General features: G+C 34.8%; 1 protein-coding gene across 2 annotated transcripts in view; it reads left to right on the forward strand.

Annotated features, from left to right (window-relative positions):
- The window catches only part of CHP1 (calcineurin like EF-hand protein 1), a 49,089-nt gene extending 26,992 nt beyond the window's left edge, over positions 1-22,097 (forward strand). Inside the window, exons 4-7 of one of the 2 annotated variants that reach the window (XM_074289332.1) lie at positions 1,497-1,624; positions 10,026-10,087; positions 19,750-19,872; positions 20,128-22,097. In XM_074289332.1, the coding sequence (XP_074145433.1) occupies positions 1,497-1,624; positions 10,026-10,087; positions 19,750-19,872; positions 20,128-20,181 (367 nt within the window). In that variant the 3' untranslated portion in view covers positions 20,182-22,097. Of the gene's footprint in view, positions 1-1,496; positions 1,625-10,025; positions 10,088-19,749; positions 19,893-19,985 lie in introns of both variants that reach the window. The other variant, XM_074289331.1, reaches the window with a different exon arrangement.
- The last annotated feature ends 1,178 nt before the right edge of the window (positions 22,098-23,275 follow it).

The raw sequence follows: 23,275 nt of genomic DNA on the forward strand, positions 1-23,275 counted from the left end.
ATTCCTTCCTCCTCCACAGGTCTGATAGGTAGACTATTCTCTGTTCCTCTAATCTATTTATGATCTCATTCTTTATGCCTAAATCATGGACCCATTTTGATCTTATCTTGGTATATGGTGTTAAGTGTGGATCCATATCTAATTTCTGCCATACTAATTTCCAGTTTTCCCAACAGTTTCTTCCGAATAATGAATTTTTGTCCCTAATGTTGGTATCTTTGGGTTTGTCAAAGATTAGATTGCTATAGATGTACCCTTTTTTGTCCTTTGTATCTAATCTGTTCCACTGATCTACCGTTCTATTTCTTAGCCAGTACCAAATGGTTTTGGTGACTGCTGCTATATAATATAGCTTTAGATCAGGTACACTTAGACCACCTTCCTCTGACTTTTTTTTTCATTAGTTCCCTTGCAATTCTCGACCTTTTATTCTTCCTGCTGGTCATTTCTTACAGAACAATATTCCATAACATTCATATATCACAATTTACTCAGCGATTCTCCAGTTAATGGGCATCCATTCAATTTCCCATTTCTAGCCACTAGGAAAAGGACTGCCCATTTTCTTGAGCAAGTTTGAAATAGATTGTATATCTGAGTTCTTGGCCATTTGTTACCTCACATTATCCTAATCAGAATTAGGTGTTAGGTTTTCAAGGTTTTCTTTTCTGTTCTTTTTGTTTAAATATGAAAAATCATATTTGGAAGTAGACTTTTAAAGATAATTTATTATAATCACTTCCTACATTTTACTATGGTATGACATGCCACCATCATCTACTAGTATCATCCTAGCAAAGTAATTGCATTGTGAAACGAATGTATCGACTTTTGATACATTCCATCTCTTGATCATGCTGAGCATCCTGTCATCCAATATACCCCACATAATACACCCATTGTGGCCTGGGATTTACTTTTAGGTATCTGTGGTAGGTAGGCAATCTGTCCCATTACTGCTTTTGAATGTCTAAATAACTTCTTAAAATATTTCATTAGCCTCTTTTAAACAACCACAACAAACTCTTTTGAACAATCTTTTTATTTTTCCTTTTTAGAATTATTATTTGGTCTAGAGGTTACGTCATAAAAATAACTTAATTACTAAAAGAACCATTTATATGCATATTATTGTAGTAGCAACACAGAATGAAGAGGTAGCAACTAGTTGAAGGAATTGTCCTTAGTTATCACGAATTTAGTAGTGAGTGGGTCACTATTCTTTAAGTTTTTGATGAATGAATTATCACAAATTATATTTAGCAAGTATATTGTATATTATCTTTCATGAGCTTAACAACAATTCTGTTGGGGAAGTGATATTTCCATTTTATAGATAATTTAAAAGAATTTCAGAGATAATAAATGACCTACCTTTAGTCACATGGTGTCAGCAATGGAATTTTAAGTTAAGTCATTTAGTTCAAGCAGTAACTATATAGGAAATAGTCATATAATCAATAAAAACTCTTGTATTTGTTTTAACTGTTATTCAGAGAGGACCAGGTAAACTTCCGTGGATTCATGAGGACTTTGGCTCACTTTCGACCAATCGAAGATAATGAGAAAAGCAAAGATGTGAATGGACCAGAACCACTGAACAGCCGGAGCAATAAACTACACTGTAAGGAGCTTTTTTTGTTGTTGTTGTTATTGGAACTTTTTACTTTAACTACTTTTTTTTATTTCTATTGTGTTTCCATTCATATCTCTCCAGTGTTCAGTCAGATTCCAACTGTCTTAAAAATTTGATGAACATAAACTTCAGGTCTTCTGTTCATCCCTATTACCTAATTCCTTTAATAATAACTTAGATTCAGATATTTTCAAGAGTTGACCTTCTGTTCTTGTCTCATTTGGTGATTCCTACTGACTTTCCAACTCCCATCTCATCCATTTTCCCTGTATACTGCAAGAATTTATTGTCTATTTTAAAATTGTGGAAAGTTGAATTACCACATAGATGGAAACTTTAAACCAAGGCTGCTATGCTATTGGAAGCAAGAAAAATCACAATGAAATTTTGCTAATTAAAATTCTATTTATAGTTCTGTGAGAGATAATTACTTTGTATTTGAAGAGATATGCCTCAGTTGACTATAAATATAAGAAAATATTGACTTGACTTTCATGCTCTGGAATTTTAAAGAAGAACCCAAATATTATTCATTAAAAACTAATCACCAAAAAAGCAGGAGACTTAAGTCCCAATATGATTAGAGCTGGCAGTATGGTTAAGAGACCCCTAATTAGCCCTTATTATGTTTCCATTTTTAAAGTATATTATTTATTGAAGGTATTAGATTAGCACATAAAGTTTGGGAAAACTTGGTTATAGTTGGCAAGTCAATTTGTGTTTGGATTCCAGAAGTTTTAAGTTTCAAAAGTCTTTCATTTTATATTGAAGTTAATCCTGTTGAGTCTCTAAGTAATATAACTTTGATAGGTGTGAAGAGAAATAGTAATTTAGCATTTTTTCCTAGTGCTTATTTTTATTCAATTTATTGTGAAAATGGTGAGTATCACATATTAATATTTGATTATCAAGAGATAAGCAGCATGGATATTTTGGCATTTTGTATAAGTCAGAAGTCATTTTATTTTGCTTGAGAAAGTGGATTTTAAATAGTCTCAGTGATTTTTCCACTTCTGACACCTCAAATCTGGATGATTTTTTTGGTAAATCACTGAACCTCCTGGGCTTCTGTTTCCTCATAGGTAAAATGAAGGCATATTAGGGGCAGCACATAGGTAGGTCCTCTTCCCAGGTTTAAATCAGGCCTCAGACACTTACTCTGTGATCCTGGGCAAGTTCCTTTGCCTCAGTTTTCTCATCTGTAAAATGAATTGAAAAGGAAATGGCAAATCATTCCAGTATCTTTGCCAAGAAAATCCCAAATGGGGATCACAAAGAGTCAGACTTGGCTGAAATGACTAACAACAAAATTGATTATGAGATCACTTGCAATTTTAGATTTATGATCCAAGAATTCTCTATAAACAAAATAAAAAACCATACTTTGTGCTTAGTTCTACTGAAAATATCCAGTGCTCTCATCTTGGTGTTAAGTAGATCACCTCTCAAATATTCCTTAAAGTTGGATCATGGTATAAGTTATAACTTCCAAAGATCTTTCCTGAATGAGAAGAAAGAGTAAATGAAAATGTGATATCACAAAAACAGTTACCTTTTTTTGACATGAAAAATTAAAAAAAGGTTGGTTTTGATTTTTTGAAAAGTTTTAAATAAAGGAAAAGTTTTTAAAAATTTTTTAATCATTAAAAATCAGTCTTTTTACCCTCCTACTCTGATATACCTCTCGAAAATTAAAGGAAAACAAATCCAATTACCAATGTGTATAATCAATCAAAACAAACGTCTACATTGGCTAAGTCCCACCAAAAAAAAAAAAAAAAATTGTCTCGTGCACTCTTTATAGTTGTTTGCCTTTACCATTTTGTTGTCCCTGTATAAGTTATTCTCCTGATTCTGTTCACTTTAAGTAGCATTACTTTATGTAGAAGTCCTCCTAGTTTTCTTTGAAACCAACCCCTTCACTTCTTCTGAGGCAGCTGGTAGCTGGTACTGACTAGAGCTAGGGTCTGGATTCAGGAAGGCCTCAGGTACTTACTAGGTGAGTAATCCTGAGAAAGTTACTAAACTTCTGTTCTCATTTTCTTTACCTGTAAAATGGGGTTAATAAAGCATCTATGCCTCAGAGTTGTATCAAATGGGATAATACTTGTGAAAAACACTTAAAACTTAAAAACTTGTGTTCCTGATACACATAAATGCTTATTCCTTTCCTCATTTTCTTTCTTATACTATCGTAGTAGTCTGTAATATTTATAGAATATATAACAATTTATGTATTCTATAAATATATTTATAGAATTTAATTTCCCAACTTACAGGTACCCACTCGGGTTTCAATTCTTTGCCACTTCAAAGGAGCTATAAATATTTTTACATAGAACTAATCACTCTCTTAATTTAATCTCTCTTTAATTCCTCCTCTCCCTTCTCCCCTTTCTTTCCTATTTCTCTGTTGAGTGAAATATATTTCTGTGTAAATGAATTCATTCTTCCTTCCTTTAACCAATTCAGATAAGAGTGAGGTTCAAGTACTGTTTCCTCTTTGAATAGATCTCTACTTGTGCACACTAATTATATGGGATAATTTTCCTTACCTTTCCTTTCTCTTCTTCCCAATGTATTCATTTTCCCCTTTTTTCCCATTCTTTTCTTTCCATTCTTAAGATCAATACAACATAATAGGATGTCTCTCAAGCCTTATCTAATTAGACTTCTTTCTGTGATCCCTGATGATAGATAGGAATCATAGGGAACCCTTGTATGGAGTGATGATACCATATTTGAATGTAAGTCATTTATGTTTACCTTTTTATGTTCTTTAATTTTTATTTAAGTTTCAAAGTTTCTCTGCAGCTCTGATCTTCTTAATCAGGCATCGGTTAGAAGAAGTTCTTTTTTTGTTGAAGATCCATTTCTTTCCCTTGTAACATTATACTAATTTTCATTAGGTAAATCACCCATGTCTGTAAGTTGTTTGTTTTCTGCAATATCTGATTCCAAGTTCTGTATTCCTTTGTCAAGGTGGCTGATAAAAAGTGTGTGATCATCACTGTGTCTCCTCAGTACTTGAATTCTTTCTGGCTGTTTGCAGTATTTTTTTCTTTGACTTAGAAACTCTGACTTTTAGCTATGATATTCCTGTGAGTCTTGACTTAGGGATTTCTTCCAGAAACTATCCATTTTACTCTTTGCTTGTAAGAAAAATGAGTAATTTTAAGATTTCTTGAAATAGAATGTTTAGGCTCTTCTTTTTTTAATCATGAAATTTAGATAATCCAGTGACTCAAATTTTTTTTCTCCTTGGATCTGTTTTTTGCCATGTGATAATTATATTTTCTTTTAGTTTTTCATTCTTTTGACTTTGTTTTAATTTATCTTATTGCCTTATGAAATAAATCAGCTTCTATTTGATCTATTCTAATTTTCTAATTGAGGGTTTGATTTTGTTTTTTTGTTTTTTTTTTTAACGCTTTTTTTTTTTTTTTTTTTTTTTTTTTTTAATTCTTGCTTCATCTCTTCAAGGAATTCTTGTTAATTTTGTGTTCTAGTTTTTGTCTCAAGCTTTACTTATAGATTTCTTGGAGTTATTCTCTATTTTTGGGTTTGTTTCTTGAGCCTCCCTGCCCCTATAATAGCTATTTAGAATGGAATTTTTTTTTTGTTTGCCCATTCCCACATTCTAACTTCAAACTTATGCTAGAGCCAGGCTCTGCATAGTTTGAGGAAAAATCTAGGCTGAGCCTGTTAATGCCTTCTTGCAGTTTTTAGTGTTGTTATCCCAGAATCTCAAGGATAGACTGGAGACCTGCTAGCTGCTTTTAATGTTTTTTGGTTTGGTTGGTTTAGTTCTTCTTGGCTTAGTTAGCCAAGAAGTTTTAATTAAACCTGTACAAAATACCAGGCACTGAAAATGCAAAAATCAACGAGTCTCTTCAAGGAGCTTAAATGCCATAAGAGAGAAAATGTTTACATGAATTAATATATTAAAAAATATACAAAATGTATACAAGGACATTTCGCAAGCACTAGCAGCCAAGAATGGAGGGTCAGGGAAGGTGCAAATGTAAGGACAATTTGGCTAGATTATAGAGTTTAGGAAATGGAATAATATAGTTGGAAATAGGCCTAGGACCAGTTTGTAAAGAGTTTTAATTGCCCAAAAGAATTGTTGTTTGATCTTGTTAGCCACTAAACATTTTTAAGATCTCTGCTATGAATTGGGGCTACTAAGAAAGGCAGATAACAGCCCCTTCCCCCCAAGGAATTCACAATCTAATGGGGGAGGCAACATGCAAATGATTATGTTCAGAGAAGCTTCATACAGGATAAATAGGAAATAATTAACAGAGGAAAAGCACTAGAATTAAGAGGGATTAGGAAAATCTTCCAATAGAAGGTAAGATTTTGCCTGGGATTTTAGGGAAACCGGGGGTAAAGATAATGGAGGAGAGTCAGTGAAAATACTCTAGAGTCCTTATTCAAAGAATGGCTAGGAGGCCATTGTCATGCATGAGAGTATTCATTGTCTGGGGAGGGTGTGCAGCAAAGTATAAGATGGACGGGAGGGTGAGGAAAGAGCCAGGTTATCAAGTGCTTTAAATATCAAACTGAGGATTTTATTTTTGATTCCAGAGATGATAGGTAGCCACTGGATATTTTAAAGCATAGAGATGATATAATTAGACTGTATTTAAGGAAAATCCCTTGAGTCATTCCGGCCATTTATTTACAAATCAGAAATCAATAGTAATTGTGCTAAAAGATCTAGAGCAGTTTGGGTATTTTATGCCTCAGTGAACATTGAGGCCAGACTAATGTTTCTAGCCCTAAATTCATCAGGCCAGTCAATTCTCAAGGACATTCTCCATATATTCTTACTAGGAAATCAGTCCAATTGATGTAAAACAAGCACCACCCTATTACATTCCACCCCAAATGGCAAACTCACAGAATTTTTCTAGGGTACCATCTACCCTAGTAAGTAGTTTTAAAACAATTCAAAACTCATAAACAGCATTAAAAGAGGAGCTTAATGAAACAGTAAAAATTTAAACAATCTTCATTCTCATAGTGATGATAATATCAAGAGCAGGTTAGAGTAGATTTCCTGATCTAAAAAGAGACAATGGCAATCACAGTAACAGTTGATCAGTAGCACAAATGGCAGTGCCTCCATTGCTAACCAGGCCATCTGTAGCAAAATATCTAAGAAGTTACAGTCTTCTTGCATGAAATGAAACCCCTGCTTGGACCTGAGTTAATGGCAGAACTCATCCCCTATAGTATTTTAACAACCAAATAGATCACTACAAAGAAGCTCCATCAGGAAATGGTACCAAATTGTGCCCCCTTTAGAGGCCTCTATTGTGAGAGCTAGCTCTCACAATTATATTACCACCAGATCAATTAATGCATTTTCTTTCTTCTAGGTGAATTTTTATCAACCACAATTATAAAAATACAATTTTGCTTTGTCTATATTTTTTAAAAAGAGCACACCTTCCAGCCTTACAGGAAAAGCTTTCCCCATCCTTGGGGAAAGGTTTCCAATTAAATGGAATCTGAATCATTTTCTTGGGTTTTATAGAATATTAAGATGATATCCAAAAGCAGTCTTTTCTGATCAGTCTTGAAGGCCAAACAGCTTTTTCCCTCCTTAAGTATCATTAATATATCAAACAGAGCTTTTTGTTTTTATGAAAACATACAATACCAATTATTAGGGGTGGTGATGATGATGAAGTTGTACTTTTAAAAATCTCTAAAAACATTCAGTGATGATAATTGCCTGTGGAAAATCAGTTAATGGTGATGGTACCACTCCAAATTTGACCTTCATAATGAGTGTCCTGATCAGAGGCAGTGGTATGAGAGAGCCATAAAGAATAAGAATATGTTCACATGAGCTTTGATTCTGGTTTCCATAGGAGCAATTTAAATGATACTTCAGTCTCTTCTCCTGAATAAAAACTGCAGTGAGAACCTCTAGCCCTGAGATAGAATAAGAGAATAAAGGCAAATTTCCTGATTGACATGAAGAGTATTACATCAATATTGTCCTTACTTAAGATAATCACGTGGTCCCACATTCACTGCAATACTGCATGTTCAAATTTAAGAGTCCCTAATTTGCCACTATTGTACCAGATTATTTGGTTCACCAGATGGCATGTGTTTCTGAGGGGCTTTAATTATACCCCATAAACAGTTGTATGGAATAAGACATTAACAAAATTTCTCCATTGTTCTTCACCTTAACCAGGTGTATCTTTAATTTTCCTGTGCTAGTCTTTCAGGACTCTAGACTACTTGAGGAGATCCGTGGCTACTATCCAAAAGGCATCATAAATAAAATTCTTGTCAAGACTATTGCAGCCATGCAATTTACATCTTGACCCATCTAAAAGATTTTTCAAGGTTGATCTGTCCTAGCCCATAGCTTATATAAAACACCATCTATCTGTTCTAAAACCTGTTTTTCCCCATTTAACATTGATTATGATTTTAGATTTCATTGCTCTCAAGAAGCAGGTCCTTTTTCAGGTCTTTGCCCATTAAATTGGCAAGAAAATTGAGGAAAATTGATAAAGGTAGAACAAAAGCCTTCCCACAAAAAACAAGCTACTTCTACCTCATCTTTAGTCAGGATGATGGAGAAAAAAGTCATTTTAGAGATATCACTCATTTAGAGCTCTGTCTTGTTGAAATCAAGAACAGTTACAAAATTCAACCCAACTTCATTTATCTCCTGAAAATCTGCTATTAGTAACCAGGTACCATCTGCTTCCTTCACTGGCTACACAAAAATATAGGGTAGTCAGTATAATGAAGTACTCCTGCCTCTTCCATCATTAAGAAGGAAAATATCTGTCACTGCTTCCTTCCTCACAATCTGAGGAACCTAACATTATTTGATATTAATTACAAAGGGTGGCTTGGGCAAATCCAAGATTTCTGTTTAGTCTTATCTACCTATATAAATACTACCATAGGCTGCCCTAAACATATTGACTCCTGGAATTCCTAATATCCACATCTACTATATACTCTTCCTGATTATCCCTCACAACTTAAATCCAAGAGGAGTCTTTCACCTACCTCCACCTGAGCTCAGTTGCTCCTTCCCTTGGATTCCTATACCCCATGCCACATTAGAAATTGGGAAACTCTTATAAATTGCTAGGGCATCCCTGGAATGATGATAATTGATTACTAATATCTATCAGCTTTCTCTCTTTCCAGATCACAGTGATTAGTGATATGGCTTCCAGGTCCTCCTATAGTCTTATGGGTTAGACTACCTGCACCTTGGAGGAACCACTGTTCCCCTGCTATCTGGATGAATTAGAATTTTTTTCTGTAAATGTATTTTATAATTATCTTTAAAGTAATTGGACTTAATGTAGCCAATAGTCATTCTGCCTTTTTACTTTATGATGGTTAGTTTAATTTCCACTTTTGTCTGTAAAGGCTACTTAGGTTTAACTAACCTAAATGTTTTATGGAAATGTGGAGATCTCTAATTACTTGATGTAAAATTAATGTTCAGAGAAATTTTAATTTAATGTTTTGTTTTATTCAATAACTTGTAATTATTTGTATGTTTATATTACCTTATATTAGGTGAGAAGAGTTTGTAGCATGCCACTGGGCCTCTCAGTATCTCTGGGCCAGTCTTTTAGGACTTTTAAGTTTCTAAACAAGTATTGAACCAAAATGATAGAAGGAACATTATGCCTTATTCCACTGAAATCACAAGTCTGGCAAGTGATTAGGGGTTCCATCTGTGATTTTCAGCTGGATGGAAGTTCATGACTTACTATAAAAGAATTACTTTGCTAAACATAATTAATTATTTAAAGTTAAAGTGATAGTAGGTATTAGAAAAAGCTAGTTCCAGTTTATCAGTTGCCTTTTATTTTTTTGTAGCATTAAAATCACAGAATCACATGGCTAATAATGAACCTAGACCAGAACTCAAGTCAACAAGCATTTACAAACACTCCCTATGCTAACCTCTGGGGATACACAGAAAGATAAAAACATGGTCATTGTCCTTGGGCAGTTCACATTCTAATGGGAAGATGGTTTGCCACATGTACGAGGAGTAGTGGAAATAATTTCATAGGGAAGACACTAGTATTGAGAGAATTGTAGATGAAACCTAGGTGCCTGAAAGCTTGATGGGTATCCTCAACATTAATACATTAATGGTAAAATTTTTAAGTAGGAAGAGTTTGGGAGAGCAAAGAAAATGATGAATCCATTTTTAGACATGTTGGGTTTTATCCAATTTGAAATGTTCAATAGGCAGAGAGAGTGACTAGAGATTAAGAGAGAAGTTCAGGCAAGCTAGAACTGAGAAGTCCTTCAGTAATAATATTGCTCTTAGAGAAATCTATTAATTTTTTTATCTTTTCTTTCCTAGTTGCCTTTCGATTGTATGACTTGGATAAAGATGACAAGATTTCTCGAGATGAATTGTTACAGGTATGTAGTGCTAGAGCTATGGATTAATTTGTGTTTTGATTCTGCCCATTATAAAGAAAACTGTCAATTCAGTCAACTAGTCTCTGATACAGAGCACCATATAAAGAAACTTGAACTGCTAGGTATTTTGGTGAGAATGGCAAAAAGATTGTCCTTGCTATATATAAAGTACCTGACTTAACCTCTGTATATTTGGCCAAACAAGCATACAGGAAATATAATTAAGCTCAGAAAAAGTTAGTTGTTGGCAGATGACCTCTTGGGCAGTAAGAACACTTACTGAAAGGATGACAACTACACACACACATCCTGAACTCAGCCTCAAAAACCAACAACAAACAAGCAACCAGGGCATATAAGCTAAAATGAGAGGGCAAAGACTGTTCTGAAAAGACCTGCCTTCTGTTGTCAGCTGGCCTTATTACCTGATACTCTTGGCATAATCTGTGATTTTCCTGATAGGGGCTGCCATATGTTTACTTTATCCTGATCTCTCTTCCTTTAGTTTAGGGAAGGAGAAAATACATTTCAGTTCAATACAGCTTTAGAGCATTTGTGATCTGAATGATCTTCTTAGACCTCAGTTGACTCAGCACTTAGTTTATTTTAGAATGGACTCACAACCTGATAATTTGGAGCTATAAAGTTTAGTCTAAAGTAAATCAAAATTAAATTAGTGTCTGAAAGGAGGAAATGGAAGATGATTCACGCCATTTTTAAGGATTATCCCAGTTGAGTACCAGCCTGTAGTTGTAAAACAATACTCATTATAACTTGTTTTTTGGGTAAAAATATCCTGTTTTGAATGAGAGGTTCATTCACTTCTTCTATAACAAACTCAGAAACCAATGGACAATAGGGTTTCAAAAAAACAACTCCATAGAATCATGTCTATAAGGCAATTCACCAGAAGGATCTTTCTATATTTTTATACTTTGGCTTAGACCAGACCACAGGAAATCTTTCAGTTGATTTGGGTTTCTTTGTATTTTCCCTCAGACTTATTAGGTATAAGAAAAACTGAGAGAAGGATGTCTGATTAGAGCATGGTTCTAGACTTTTTTGGTATCATTGATGCCTTTGGCAATCTAATACAATCTTTGGACCTTTTCTCAGGATAAAGTTTTTAAATACATAAAATGCATGGCATTACAAAAGAAACTAGTTATATGGAAACAAAAATGGATTTTTTTTCCCCCATCTAAATAACCTCCTGAAACCTGTCGACAGAGGTTCTTTGAATCCAGGTTAAGGACCCCTGGACTACAGTGTCAGTCAAATCCTTTTCAAGTCAGTGGCACTGGAATGTTGAGATTAACTATGCAGTGTATTCATTTTTATATTTTAAATGTTTCTTCTTGGTCTGATAGCACTTTCAGAACTCCTGCTTTCTTTTTTTGATTCAACATGATCTATAGTAAAAAAAAAAAAAAAAAAGTTCTAATCCTTGTTTTTATGCTATATATGTCTTTGTTGTAAGCAGCAGATTGTGAGGGTTTTTAATCCTTAACTAATGTCACTTTTTCATCTTGTTGGATTATTTAATCCATTCATATTTTAAATTATGAGTTAGATTTACCTTTTCCCCCCACTTGAATTAATAATGTTTTTTCTTCCCTCTTTGTAAGCACAGTACTATGTCTCTTCAATTATTTTAGCTAAGCTATTTTTAGGCAACTCTGTTCCTAACAGCTCTCTTCCCCTTACTTCAATCATCTTTCTCTTGGTACCTCTTCCCCTAGTGTAAGAGTTTTGCTTAACATTTTACTGCCTTTTTCTTTATTTAGGGGCAATTAATGTTGCATTGAATAGAACACTGATCCTGGAATCAGGAAGAGCTAAGTTCAAATCCAGCTTCATATACTTACTAGCTGTATGACCCTGTATTTCCTCATCTGTAAAATGGAGATAATAGAACCTACCTCACAGGTTCATTTTAAAACTCAAATGAGATATTTGTAAGAAAGTTATTGGCAGTGTCAGGCAAAAAGGAGCTATAAATGTTGTATAAATGCTTATTACTTTCCCCCTTGTTTTTTATCTAGTTATTTAATTCTTCCCAACTTTTTTTCCTCAAAGTTAAATAGTCAAGTAAAATAATCTTTCCTCTGCTCCCCTCAACTTGTTAGTTTTAAGTTTAATTTGTTTTTTAAATCAGGCTTCTCTCCTTCACAATCTTCTCCTCCTCTCCAGTTAAGAATAGAAGTTGTTGCAAACATGTATAGTCAATTAAAGCAAATTTCTGCATGGCTAGGCTCTACCATACATTTGGTGGAAAGGTCTGGACTGCTCCTGTGCTTCTCTCTTAGGTTATTGGATGCTATGTTATTCTAGGATCTCAGAGGTGAATTTGGGACCAGCAAGCTTTCAGCCAACACAGCTTGTCTGGTATGAATCTGTGATCTTTTCTTGCTTTTGGGCACAGTCCCTGCACATTACTCCTGGCCAGACTCTATACCTGATGTCCCTAAAGCTCTCCATTTATCCCTCTCTGATGACTTGTATTAGAAAAATGACTCACTGTGGCATTTTCTTGGACTTCCCAGTCGGGATTTGTTCTGGTGCATTTTCTAGATGTGTGGAGGAGTTTGGGGAGAGTGTACTTCTTGCTACTGTACTATCTTGATTCTACTCCTCTTTTTCTTTAAAAGGATTTATTCTCCTCACTCATGTTCTTTCTATTTTAGATCTTTATTTTTGTGGGACTTGTTAGTCTATATTCCTCACGGAATTAAAGCTTCCAATGAATCTGTTTGAGGCTCATGCTAAATGGTTTCTATTATTGCCTTATAGATCTTGCCCCTTGGTGCCTCCCCCCTTCTTTTTTTCCTATTCTATCTCACTCTTAGAAAAAAACAATTTCTTCTGACAGTAAGAAAGGCTATTTCCCTATAGTAGAAATTTTCTTATATCCCTGATTATGTATTTATTATTGATTTTTTTTCTCTCCCCATGGTCATTTTTTCCCCCATTCTCTTTGAAATTTCTTTCCTGGATCCATGCCTTCCCACTTTTCTGGCTTTCAGTTGCCCATAGGAGCTCTTCCTTCTGAGTTAAATTGAATAAAGGGTTTCTTTAAGTTCCAAATCCCTGTCAATTAAATCCATTGTAAGCTTTCTGTCTCTTTCCCCAGTAAAGTATAGAGTTGAGTCCCTTTGCAAGCCTGTGAGTTATCTCATAACAAATTAGCTTAGAATTGTGAATGGTAGTAGAGGGAGGCAGTGCTGAGTAACCACATTAGGGACTGAATTTTTATCTTGGTATCCTAAATCATGGAAACAATTGGAATTGTTTTTATCTTTCATGCAATTTTTGTTTTGGGGAGGTGAGAGGTAATGAGAACCCGAGAAAAAATGTCTTTATTTTCTTATCTTGTTAGTCTTATCTGATATTGACTCTAAGGGACCCCCTGTGCTGAGGACCCTTGAAGAGCTATTGAGTTTTTACTAAATGAATCTGTATGTATTTCAAATATTGTCACGTTAATGACTTAATTCCTAGAGAAAATGCATCATGAACCACTATAATAAATAAACAAATGTAATTTCTGTAGATTGACTCACACACAAACAAGTACTGTTATTTTTCAAATGTATATAGATGCTGTTATCACACAAATTACAAATGTAATTTCTGTAGATTGACTCACACAAACAAGTACTGTTATTTTTCAAATGTATATAGATGCTGTTATCACACAAATTCATTTTAAAATGTTAGTGAATTTATAACTTTATTCATACTTTTTCTCAATCAATGGCTATTAATAACAAATACAGATTATTAATATCATAAACATGGAATTTTTTATTTTAAAAGGATTCCTCATAATCGGAAACATTGGGAATTTATATTTTTGAACAAATATTATTAAATATTGCTCAGCTACCAAAGTTGCCCTAACAACAACAAGGAATTGTCATGGATGGCAGATCAGTTTTCTCCTCTCTTTTCCATCTGTAAAACATTGTGTAAATGTAGTGCCTTGCCTGGCTAATATTTCCACATTTTTTTGTGAATGTTTTATTAATAATTTTATAACCAGAACAAATTAATGCATAGGCTATCTTATACAGAAACATAATAAAAACTTAACCTTACTGCTCCTATGGCAGTACTGAAGATAGGTCAGTCTGGTATTTGGAATTTAGGCTATAATCCTTGTACTTAGACGGCTCTCTGAGCAAGAGGCACAAGCCATTCTTTAAGCAGATATGCATAGAAGAATAACAATTTGACCAGATAGAATTAGATGAAGTGTTTTGTATCATTCCTCACATAGTTGACAAAGTTTCTTCCCATGATGCAGTGTCAAATAGGGTTGTGCTTCTTGTCAAATTCCTTGTTGATAAGAGTTTCTTTTACACTTTTCCAGGGCCGCAATTCAGTTTTTCCACCCAACCCAGTACCCAATATTAAATACTTATTTACTTAAGATATGAAAACTACTTGCTACCTTTTTTACTCTGGCACAGTATACATTCTCTGCATATATACCTACCTATTCCTCTTGGCTGTTGATTCAAGTATAAATTTCTTGAGGGCAGGGACTATTTCATTTTGTATTTTGGATCTTTTAGTATTGATATATAGTAGATACTTGATAAATGCCTGTTGAATGAATAAAGTCACTGTGATGTTGGTTAATGTAAAGTTTGCCCTGCAGGGAATTTCAGTAAGAGTGTTCTTTTGCCACTGAGATGTTTGTCAAAACATAATAAATAACAGTGGCACTAAAAAAAAAAAAAAAACCCTTAATCTGTGATATTTGTACAATCATGGTATAAGATTAAGATTAAGGATCAGCCTTGTAACAAGAAGACTTGAGTTTCAATTTTATCTCCAGTACTTAATGTGTAATCACAGCTAAGTCACTTAAAGTCTTAAGTGCCCCAGGCAACTGTGTAAAACTTTGTATTATAGTTTAGTGCTGATCTTTATCAGTGTAATAGTTTCCTATACCAGTGAATCAGAAATCTGGACCAAAAAAAAAAGAAATAAGAGGATTGTGAGAAGATGATAGCATATTAGGTCCTAGAGAAATACAAATTTCCCACATCATCCTACTAAAGTTCTAAAAATGTATGAGTTGTTTGTTGTTGTTGTTTTTTAAGGAGATTTCAACTGTAAGCTTCAAACAATACAGAACTGCACCCCAAAAACCCTGATAGAATCTTGTAGAACTTGAAATAGATAAGATGAAAGGCAAAGTATTCAGTCCCACTGGCAGGAAGAGCTCCAGACCCACCCCTAGTAAATTCCAAACAGAGCCTATATTTACACATTGAAACTTCCATGTCTCTTAACACCAAAGAACATAATGAAAATAGAAAAGATTTTTTAGCTACCTCCTGAAGAAAAAAAATAAATAACACTCCCATAATGTCATAGTCTAAATTCATATCTTCAGGTTCAAAGAAAAAAACACTCCAAACAATCCCCCCAAAAAGAAAAAAAAGAAGTATCCCAGTATCATAGAGTCAAAGTTAGTATTACAGAAGAATTGGCAGTTACCAATATGAAGGAGAGAAAAATTTGGAATATGGTATTCCCAAAGGAAAAAGGCTTGCAACCAAGAATAACTTATCCAGGATCAATAAGTTTAATTTACAGGAGAAAAATGAGCCTTTAATTAAATAGAGGATTTCTTGAATTGTAATCAAGATGGCAGAGTAGTAGGAATTAGTATAGCCAAGCTTCCTTCCATAGAATTCCTCCAAACATATTTAGAAAACACACCAACTCCTGAGGAAGAAATTTAGAAAAAATCATAGTGAGCCATTTGTTCAGGTAAGGCTAGCATAGAAGGGACCTTTGCAAGTTCCCATCTTGGGCATCCTGGGCCATACCAGAGAATAGAACAAGTTCTAAAGCCACCATCACTGTGGTTTGGACCCAGGAGCAGGGCAGAGTTATATTTCCAGCATATAGCCTAACCTGCAGAGAAATAACAAGGGCAGGAATACCAAACCAAAGGGAAAACTACAGTTCTGTCATTGGTTCAGCAGCAGACTACTCATGCTAAGACCCAGGGCAGGAACTTGTAGAGTTTAGATCAGGGATCAGATCACTTTGGGAATATCAGAAGCTTGCAGATTCTCATTACATTCCTGAGATCTTGGAATAAATACACTCAATACACCATGAAAACAGCAATAGGACTAACTCAGACCTTCCCTCTAGAAGTGCACAGAGCTTGGCCCTACCATTAAGTGGGAAGTCAGAAAGTAGGCTGGAAGAAAGCATCCCATCATAAAGAATTACTGTAGTGGCAGAGGCATTCAAGATACCCAGAATAAGTCTAAAACATCAATTAAAAGCCCCAGAGGAAAACACAGCTTATACACAAATTCAACTAGAATCCTTAAAGAGATGAAGCATTTTTTTTTTTTTAATGAAATGAGAGCACTTGTGGAAAAAAATTAGAATAAGGAATTGGAAAAGGACTTAAAATCTAAACACAAGAGCTACAAAACCTCAAAAGAACAAATCCTCTAACAATTAGAATGGAACTGAGTAGGAGCCAATGACTCCATAAAGCAACAAGAAATAATTAAGACAAAGTAAAAAGATAGAAAGGTCAGGATGAAATGTAAGATATCTCAAAGTAAAAACATCTTATTTGGGAAACAGATCAAGTAGAAAAAAAAAATTGGGTTATCTGAACATTATATGACCCAAAAAAAAGAGCCTAGATACTGTAATTCAAGAAAACCTAAAACTGCCCAGATAACAGAATCTAAGGGCAAAGTGGAAATAGAATCTTCAGTTTACCTCCTGAAAAGAAATCCCAGAATAAAAACTATTAGGAACATTATAGCTTAAATCAAGAATTTCCAAGTCAAAAATAATAATAATAATAAATACAAGCAACCTGAAAGAAAGAAAACAAGCATCTAGAAGAAACAGTTGAGAACATATATGATTTAGCAGCCATTACTATCTATAAAAGATGTGAGAATTTGGATTACAATATTGCAAAAAGTAAAGCCAAGAACAACTAATCCATTAAAGCAGCATAATAGAACAGGGTTAAAATAAACCTTTAATAAAAATAGGACTTCCACATACTCTTGATGAACAGACCAGAGCTGCAAAGAAACTTTAAAGTTCTTAAGAGTGACGAGAAACATAAAAAGGTAAATATGAATGAAAAATAATAATGTATTAATAAGGATAAACTATATTCAAATGTGGGGAGATAATACTTGTCTCGAAAACTTTCAAGCCCTGTCTAGAGAGGGAGTCTAAATAGATTGGAGGAGGGGGAAGTGGAACCTGGGATTGCTTGTATTATGTCTTGACAATCTTTTAAAAAGAATGGAGAGAAGGAAAGAGGAATACATATGAAGGTGAAGGGAAAGGAAAATTAGGAAACATTTTCTTAGAATGCACAGGTAGGCCTCTATACCCAACTAGGAGGTCAGGTAGGAAGGAGTGGCTAACACTTCAACCTCACTCTCCTCTGAAGTGTTCAAAAGAAAGAAGCATATGTAGAAACACACAATTGGTTACAAAAATTTATTTCATTCAACAGAAAAATCTGAGGGAGGGGGGAATTAGAGGGAAGAAAGATTAAGAACAGGATTAGTCATAACTGAAACAACCAAAGATGGACAAAAATGTTTATAGCTTTCTTTGAATTGGCAAAGATTATCACTTTGAGGCATACCCATAAATTGAGAAAGGATAAAAAGTTAAAGTATCTGGACACTAATTCATTGTTGGTGGATTGTGAACTGATCCAACCATTCTAGAAAACAATTTGGAACCATGCCCAAAAGGCTATATAAAACTGTGTATGCCATTTGATCCAGTAGTGCCACTACCATGTATGTATCCCACACGTTGGTAGCAGCTCTTTTTGTGGTAGCAAAGAATTGGAAAATGAGTAGATGCCCATCAATTGGGGAATGGCTGAATAATTATGATATATGAAAGTAATGGAATATTATTGTTCCATAAAAAGTGAAGAGCAGGTTGGTTTTAGAAACACCTGGAAAAATTTACATGAATTAATGCCAAGTGAAGCAAATAGAATTAGGAAAACATTGTACACAACAATAAGATTGTGTGGTGATCCACTGTGATAGACTTGATTCTTCTCAGCAATTCAGTAATTCAAGGTAATTTTAATAAATTTTGGATGGAAAATGCCATCCTTTTTCAGAGAGTGAGAACTATGAAGACTTAAAGCAGATTACGGCATGCTATTTTCATCTTTTTTCTTTTCTTCTCATGGTTTTTCCCCTTTGTTCTAATTTTTCTCTTGCAACATGACTTGTGGAAAAAGAAGTTACAATATATAAACATGTTAAGAGTACTATTATGCTATAAGAAATGATAAAAAAGAATGGTTTCAGAAAAACCTGGGAAAATTTCTGACCTGATACAGAGTGAAGCAAACTGAACCAGGAAAACGGTTTATTACAAATACAATATGGTAAAAACTCTGAAAGAATTAGATACTCTTATTAATGTAATGAGTGACAAACCACCATTGCTGAACAGTAATGAGTTAATAATGATGAAACACTGTATTCAACTCCTGTGATAGGAGAATGAGAGTTGGTGGTCGTGGTGTTGTTTAAGAATTTAATGTGGAAAATTCTTTTGATAACTTACTGTGTGTGCTTGTAATAGTTTTTATTTTTCTTGTGTTCTCAGTTGGAGAGATGACAAGGCAGGTCTTGGCTAATAAAAGAAAAATATTTTTAAATATAGAGGATTTCTGATGAAAGAATCACTTTGAAAATGACTCTTTAAAATAGAAACTGCCCAGAAAGTCACTATATTGTGCATGCCTTTTGATCCATTAGTATCATTTGTAGGTCTATACTCCAAAAAATCAGGGAAAAGATGAAAAAGAATTGTACATCTAAACAATATATAGCAACCCATTTCATAGTAGTAAAAACTGAAATCTTAAGGTAATTCTCACCCATTGGAAAATGGCTAAATAAATTATGTGAATGTAATGGGATCTTATATGCTATAAAAAATTATGAAATGGATAGTTTCTGAGGAAACAAGGGAAGATGACCTCATAAACTATTCATTGAGAACTAGGAGAACAATTGATATATAGCAACATTATAAAGAAAAATAATCTGAAGGATTTTAGAAATGATCAGTGTAATGACAAAGTACTATTCCATAAGACTAAAAAAAAAAAAGAAAAAGATTTTCTACTCTTCTGGCAGGCTGTAATGCATTTAAAATTTTATAACGAGACATTTTTGGACATGACCAATGAGGGAATTTCTTTGCTTGATTATTCATATTATGAAGGTTTTGATTTCCTTTTTTGTTGGAAAACACTTGGAGGAGTATGAGAGGTGGAATAAAATAAAAAATTTAACATAAATCTAAAAAAATCTATAGAAGAAAATAATGAATGTATTATGGTGGACTTGTGGTAGTTGGGGCCCTAAATTCTAGTTACAGTTTGGCCACGTACAACTTTGGACAAGTACTTTTCAACCTTTGTTGGCCTCACTTTTTAGATTCTTTTCTAATCAACCTGCAATTCAGAGTTAAGCTAGTTGAATGTAATTGACTAATGCAAAAATTTCAAACTACCTTGGCTTACCATTTTCATATTTACAAAAAGGTTTTCCCCAAAAGCAACCTGTGATTCCCTGGACTTTTTGTGTTGACAGGTACTACGCATGATGGTTGGAGTGAATATTTCAGATGAGCAGCTGGGCAGCATTGCAGATAGGACAATCCAAGAAGCTGACCAGGATGGAGACAGTGCCATATCCTTTACAGAGTTTGTCAAGGTCAGTAAATCGTTTCTTTTGTACTAGAAGTCAAATTCTAATCCTTGGGAGGAAGAAAACATGTATGGTCATGTATTTGCTGGGGATAAAACCTGTGAACTTGACTTTTGCAGTATTGGATGTAGACTTCTTTCCTTCCCCTTCTCTGAGCTTTGGCTTCCTGACCCCACACAAATGACTGATTTGTGGCTTGGGTTACTAAAAGGATGGAACTTAAAGAAGTTGTCTGACTGCCTATTTGGATTCTTCTTCCAGGTTTTGGAGAAGGTGGACGTAGAGCAGAAGATGAGCATCCGATTTCTTCACTAATAGATTGGGACCAAATTGTTCCTGTCTTGCATTTAAGAAGTGGAACTTGAGTTTTTCCTCCCTGTCCCTTCAGAGCCCCTTCTCTCCCCAAGCGCTGCTGCTGTTGCATGACAAACCCTGCCCTGTTTGTGCCAGCACACACTTGCCAGCCTTGGTTTTAGAAGCAGGGCACTAAGGAATGAATGGTACACCTGGGCTATCCTGCTCTCTTCAGTTTCTCCCTCTACAAATTTCCATTTATTGATATTGCCTTTCCTTTTTGTGTTGTCAGCTATAAATCCATCATTCTAAAAAAGGGAGGGAGGGAAGCACTCCCACTCATCCCCATCCCTAAAGAGCCAGCAAAGCCCCTTTCCTAGATGGAGACTGGAGCCATACATATGTTCGTCAGTTTTTAGCATGCTTCCTCAACTTCCTTTAATGTCTCCACTTGCACGATTGTAACTGCACAGCCAATCCTTCAGTCTCAAATTTCCTTTTTATTGAGTCTCACTCTCCCTTGCTCTTTCTTCCCTATTCTATACCCTATTTCCTTTCCTATACCTATCACATTCACACATTTGTCAGGGCTTATAAAGTTGGTGAAGTGGCTTGATGGTTTTTAACCTCCTTCCACTCAACTGGGACTCCTAAAACATTGCCTCCCCAAGAGCTTTTGGGTACTTACCACTCCTCTTTGAAGAATAGGAACATCCTTAGAATCCTTACACACTGTGTTGTAGTTGAAAGACTGCAGGATGAGGTATTCTTCCTGAAAGTGAGTGGCCAAAGTGGTCAAGCTCTCTGCGTGTGCTCACCTCTGATCTCTGACCTGCATGATTACTCTTGTTAGTACAGTATTTACCCTTCAGAAACTGGCCATCCACCTGGAAGCATGCTTGATTTCTGGGCAGGTATTAACTGAGAAGGCATTTGTGGAAGTAAGTGAGATTTCCCATGGCTCCTTAGAAATAGAGGCAGGCTTAATGTCCTCTGAGATCTTTGGTATTGACACCTACAGCATGGTTTATACTTCAATACTATTACACTTAAGTATCATAGACTTTGAGCATCCAAGTAAACAGACTAGTGTTAAGGAAGTGCCTAACTTATCCCAGACCAAGAGATTTTAAGATTGTCCTCAGTATCTTGAAGTTTTGCACACAAATTCTCTTTAAAATTGACATTTGCAATTGATTATGCTGGAATTCATTGCCAGCTCATGTTACAGGTTCAAAGAGATGAATGTATTGCAAAGTTAGCCTTTTGGTTAACTAGCTTTCTAGCTTCTCATATATACTGCAGCTGATTGTTCAGGATCAAGAGCTCTGGCACCAATCACACATCCCGAAATGGGTTTGCAGGCCCTTGAAAAAAGCCAGAGCAACTTCCCTGCCAAAGTCAGCTTAATTGAGACTTCCCTGAATTGGACCGTGCCATGCTAACTGTTGTATGAGTTGATTCATTTCTGTATCTGCCCTGAACTGGCTTTTTCCTGGCTCCTTGCTTGCTTATTTGCATGAGAAGACTGATCTAAGGTGTGCATAGGATTCTTTGGTAAGGTACCTTGCTGATCTATCCTGAATCAGAATGCCAGCTGAAAAAAGTAAGGTAGAGTAAGAAAGGGGTCAGGTGGGGCAGTGTAGATGCAAATTGCCAGTGATTTTCTCATGAGGGGATGAACATAGATTACCACTCAGATGATGTAATATAGGAATTGTATAAAAGGGAAGAATTGTCTAATGTGATCTAACTGTTAGAGAGGTACTTTAGTGGCTTTGTGACTTGCATATTTAAGGTTCTTAAGGAAAAAAAATGCATTTCCCCCCATTGGCTGTATAGCAAACTGTTTTAATCCACGGTTGTGCCTTACTGTTCCATTAAAATTGTACTCTTCGATCCATCAATAAATACTTGTGGTTAAAACAAATAAAAAACTCTTGTTTTAGACTTTGTCTCAAAACACAACTCTACTCCTTTCCCATGAACACATACATACACACATTTTTCTCATCTCTTTCACCAATGGTGGATTGCCAGTACCGTAATTTATCACTGATCCACACCCAAGACTACAGATGCAACTAGACAAAAGACAGCTGCCTCAATTTGATACATGTATCAACCATACCAACCAAATTTATCAACCATAAATTAATGAAAGATGAACTTCACACAATCATCAGTAAGCACACAAATATTTCCTTATAGATATAGAGAACAGAAAATGAAGTGTTTCACGTAACACCATTATTCTGTTATGTACAGCTATAAGTATGTGTGGATAATATATATATAATTTAACATAATTTCAACACTGCCCTAATTGTGTAGCCTAAACTTTGCATTTTTTGAATATTCCTTTTATTGCTTTTGTCATCTTTTTGGAGAATATTATTAGCACTCTTTCCACAATTCTCTCTTTTTCCCTTCCCAATCCCCACCTCCAATCTTACTTGTAATAAATAAGCAAAATTAATCCATGCATATGCTGTAGATGTATGTCTTATTACATCTCTAGTCAGTCTCCCCTCTCCCAAGATGGTAGAAGCATAACTCCTTATCCTTGGTCATTTCCTCTTCTTGAGTTATTTTGTTTCACAATATAATAATGTATATTCACATCACTGCCTTGAATATGTCCCATGTGTCATGTATTATTCTCTATCCCTCTTATAAACACAATTCTAACACTTCAATCTGCAAGCATTTATTGAGCACTTACTATATTCCAGGCACTAGAGAATTAGCTTTTCCTAGCCCATGTGAGAAAAAGCAAACTGGGAATGCTTTGAGAATGATGACTGTGAGAGATTATGACCTAGTTAAAGGTGAGTTGTTGCTGACTGGCCCTGCATAAGTCATTTAAGATCTAAGAGCTGACTCTTAAGAGTATAAACTATGGAGAATGTAGAAGGAGTTTATGAAATCTCAAGTTTAAAATAAAAAAGATGACATGGTACGGAGAGAACCTCCCTCCCCCCCCAAAAAAAAATCCATAAAAAGCAATAATAGCATCCTCTGGAGCTATAGTATTGTGATATAATTCTTCTCTCTAAAACACAAGTAAATATTTGTTCTATATACTCTTAAGAAATTAAAGAATGAAGTGACA

This window comes from Sminthopsis crassicaudata, chromosome 2, assembly GCF_048593235.1.
Source record: "Sminthopsis crassicaudata isolate SCR6 chromosome 2, ASM4859323v1, whole genome shotgun sequence".
Lineage (NCBI taxonomy): Eukaryota > Metazoa > Chordata > Mammalia > Dasyuromorphia > Dasyuridae > Sminthopsis > Sminthopsis crassicaudata.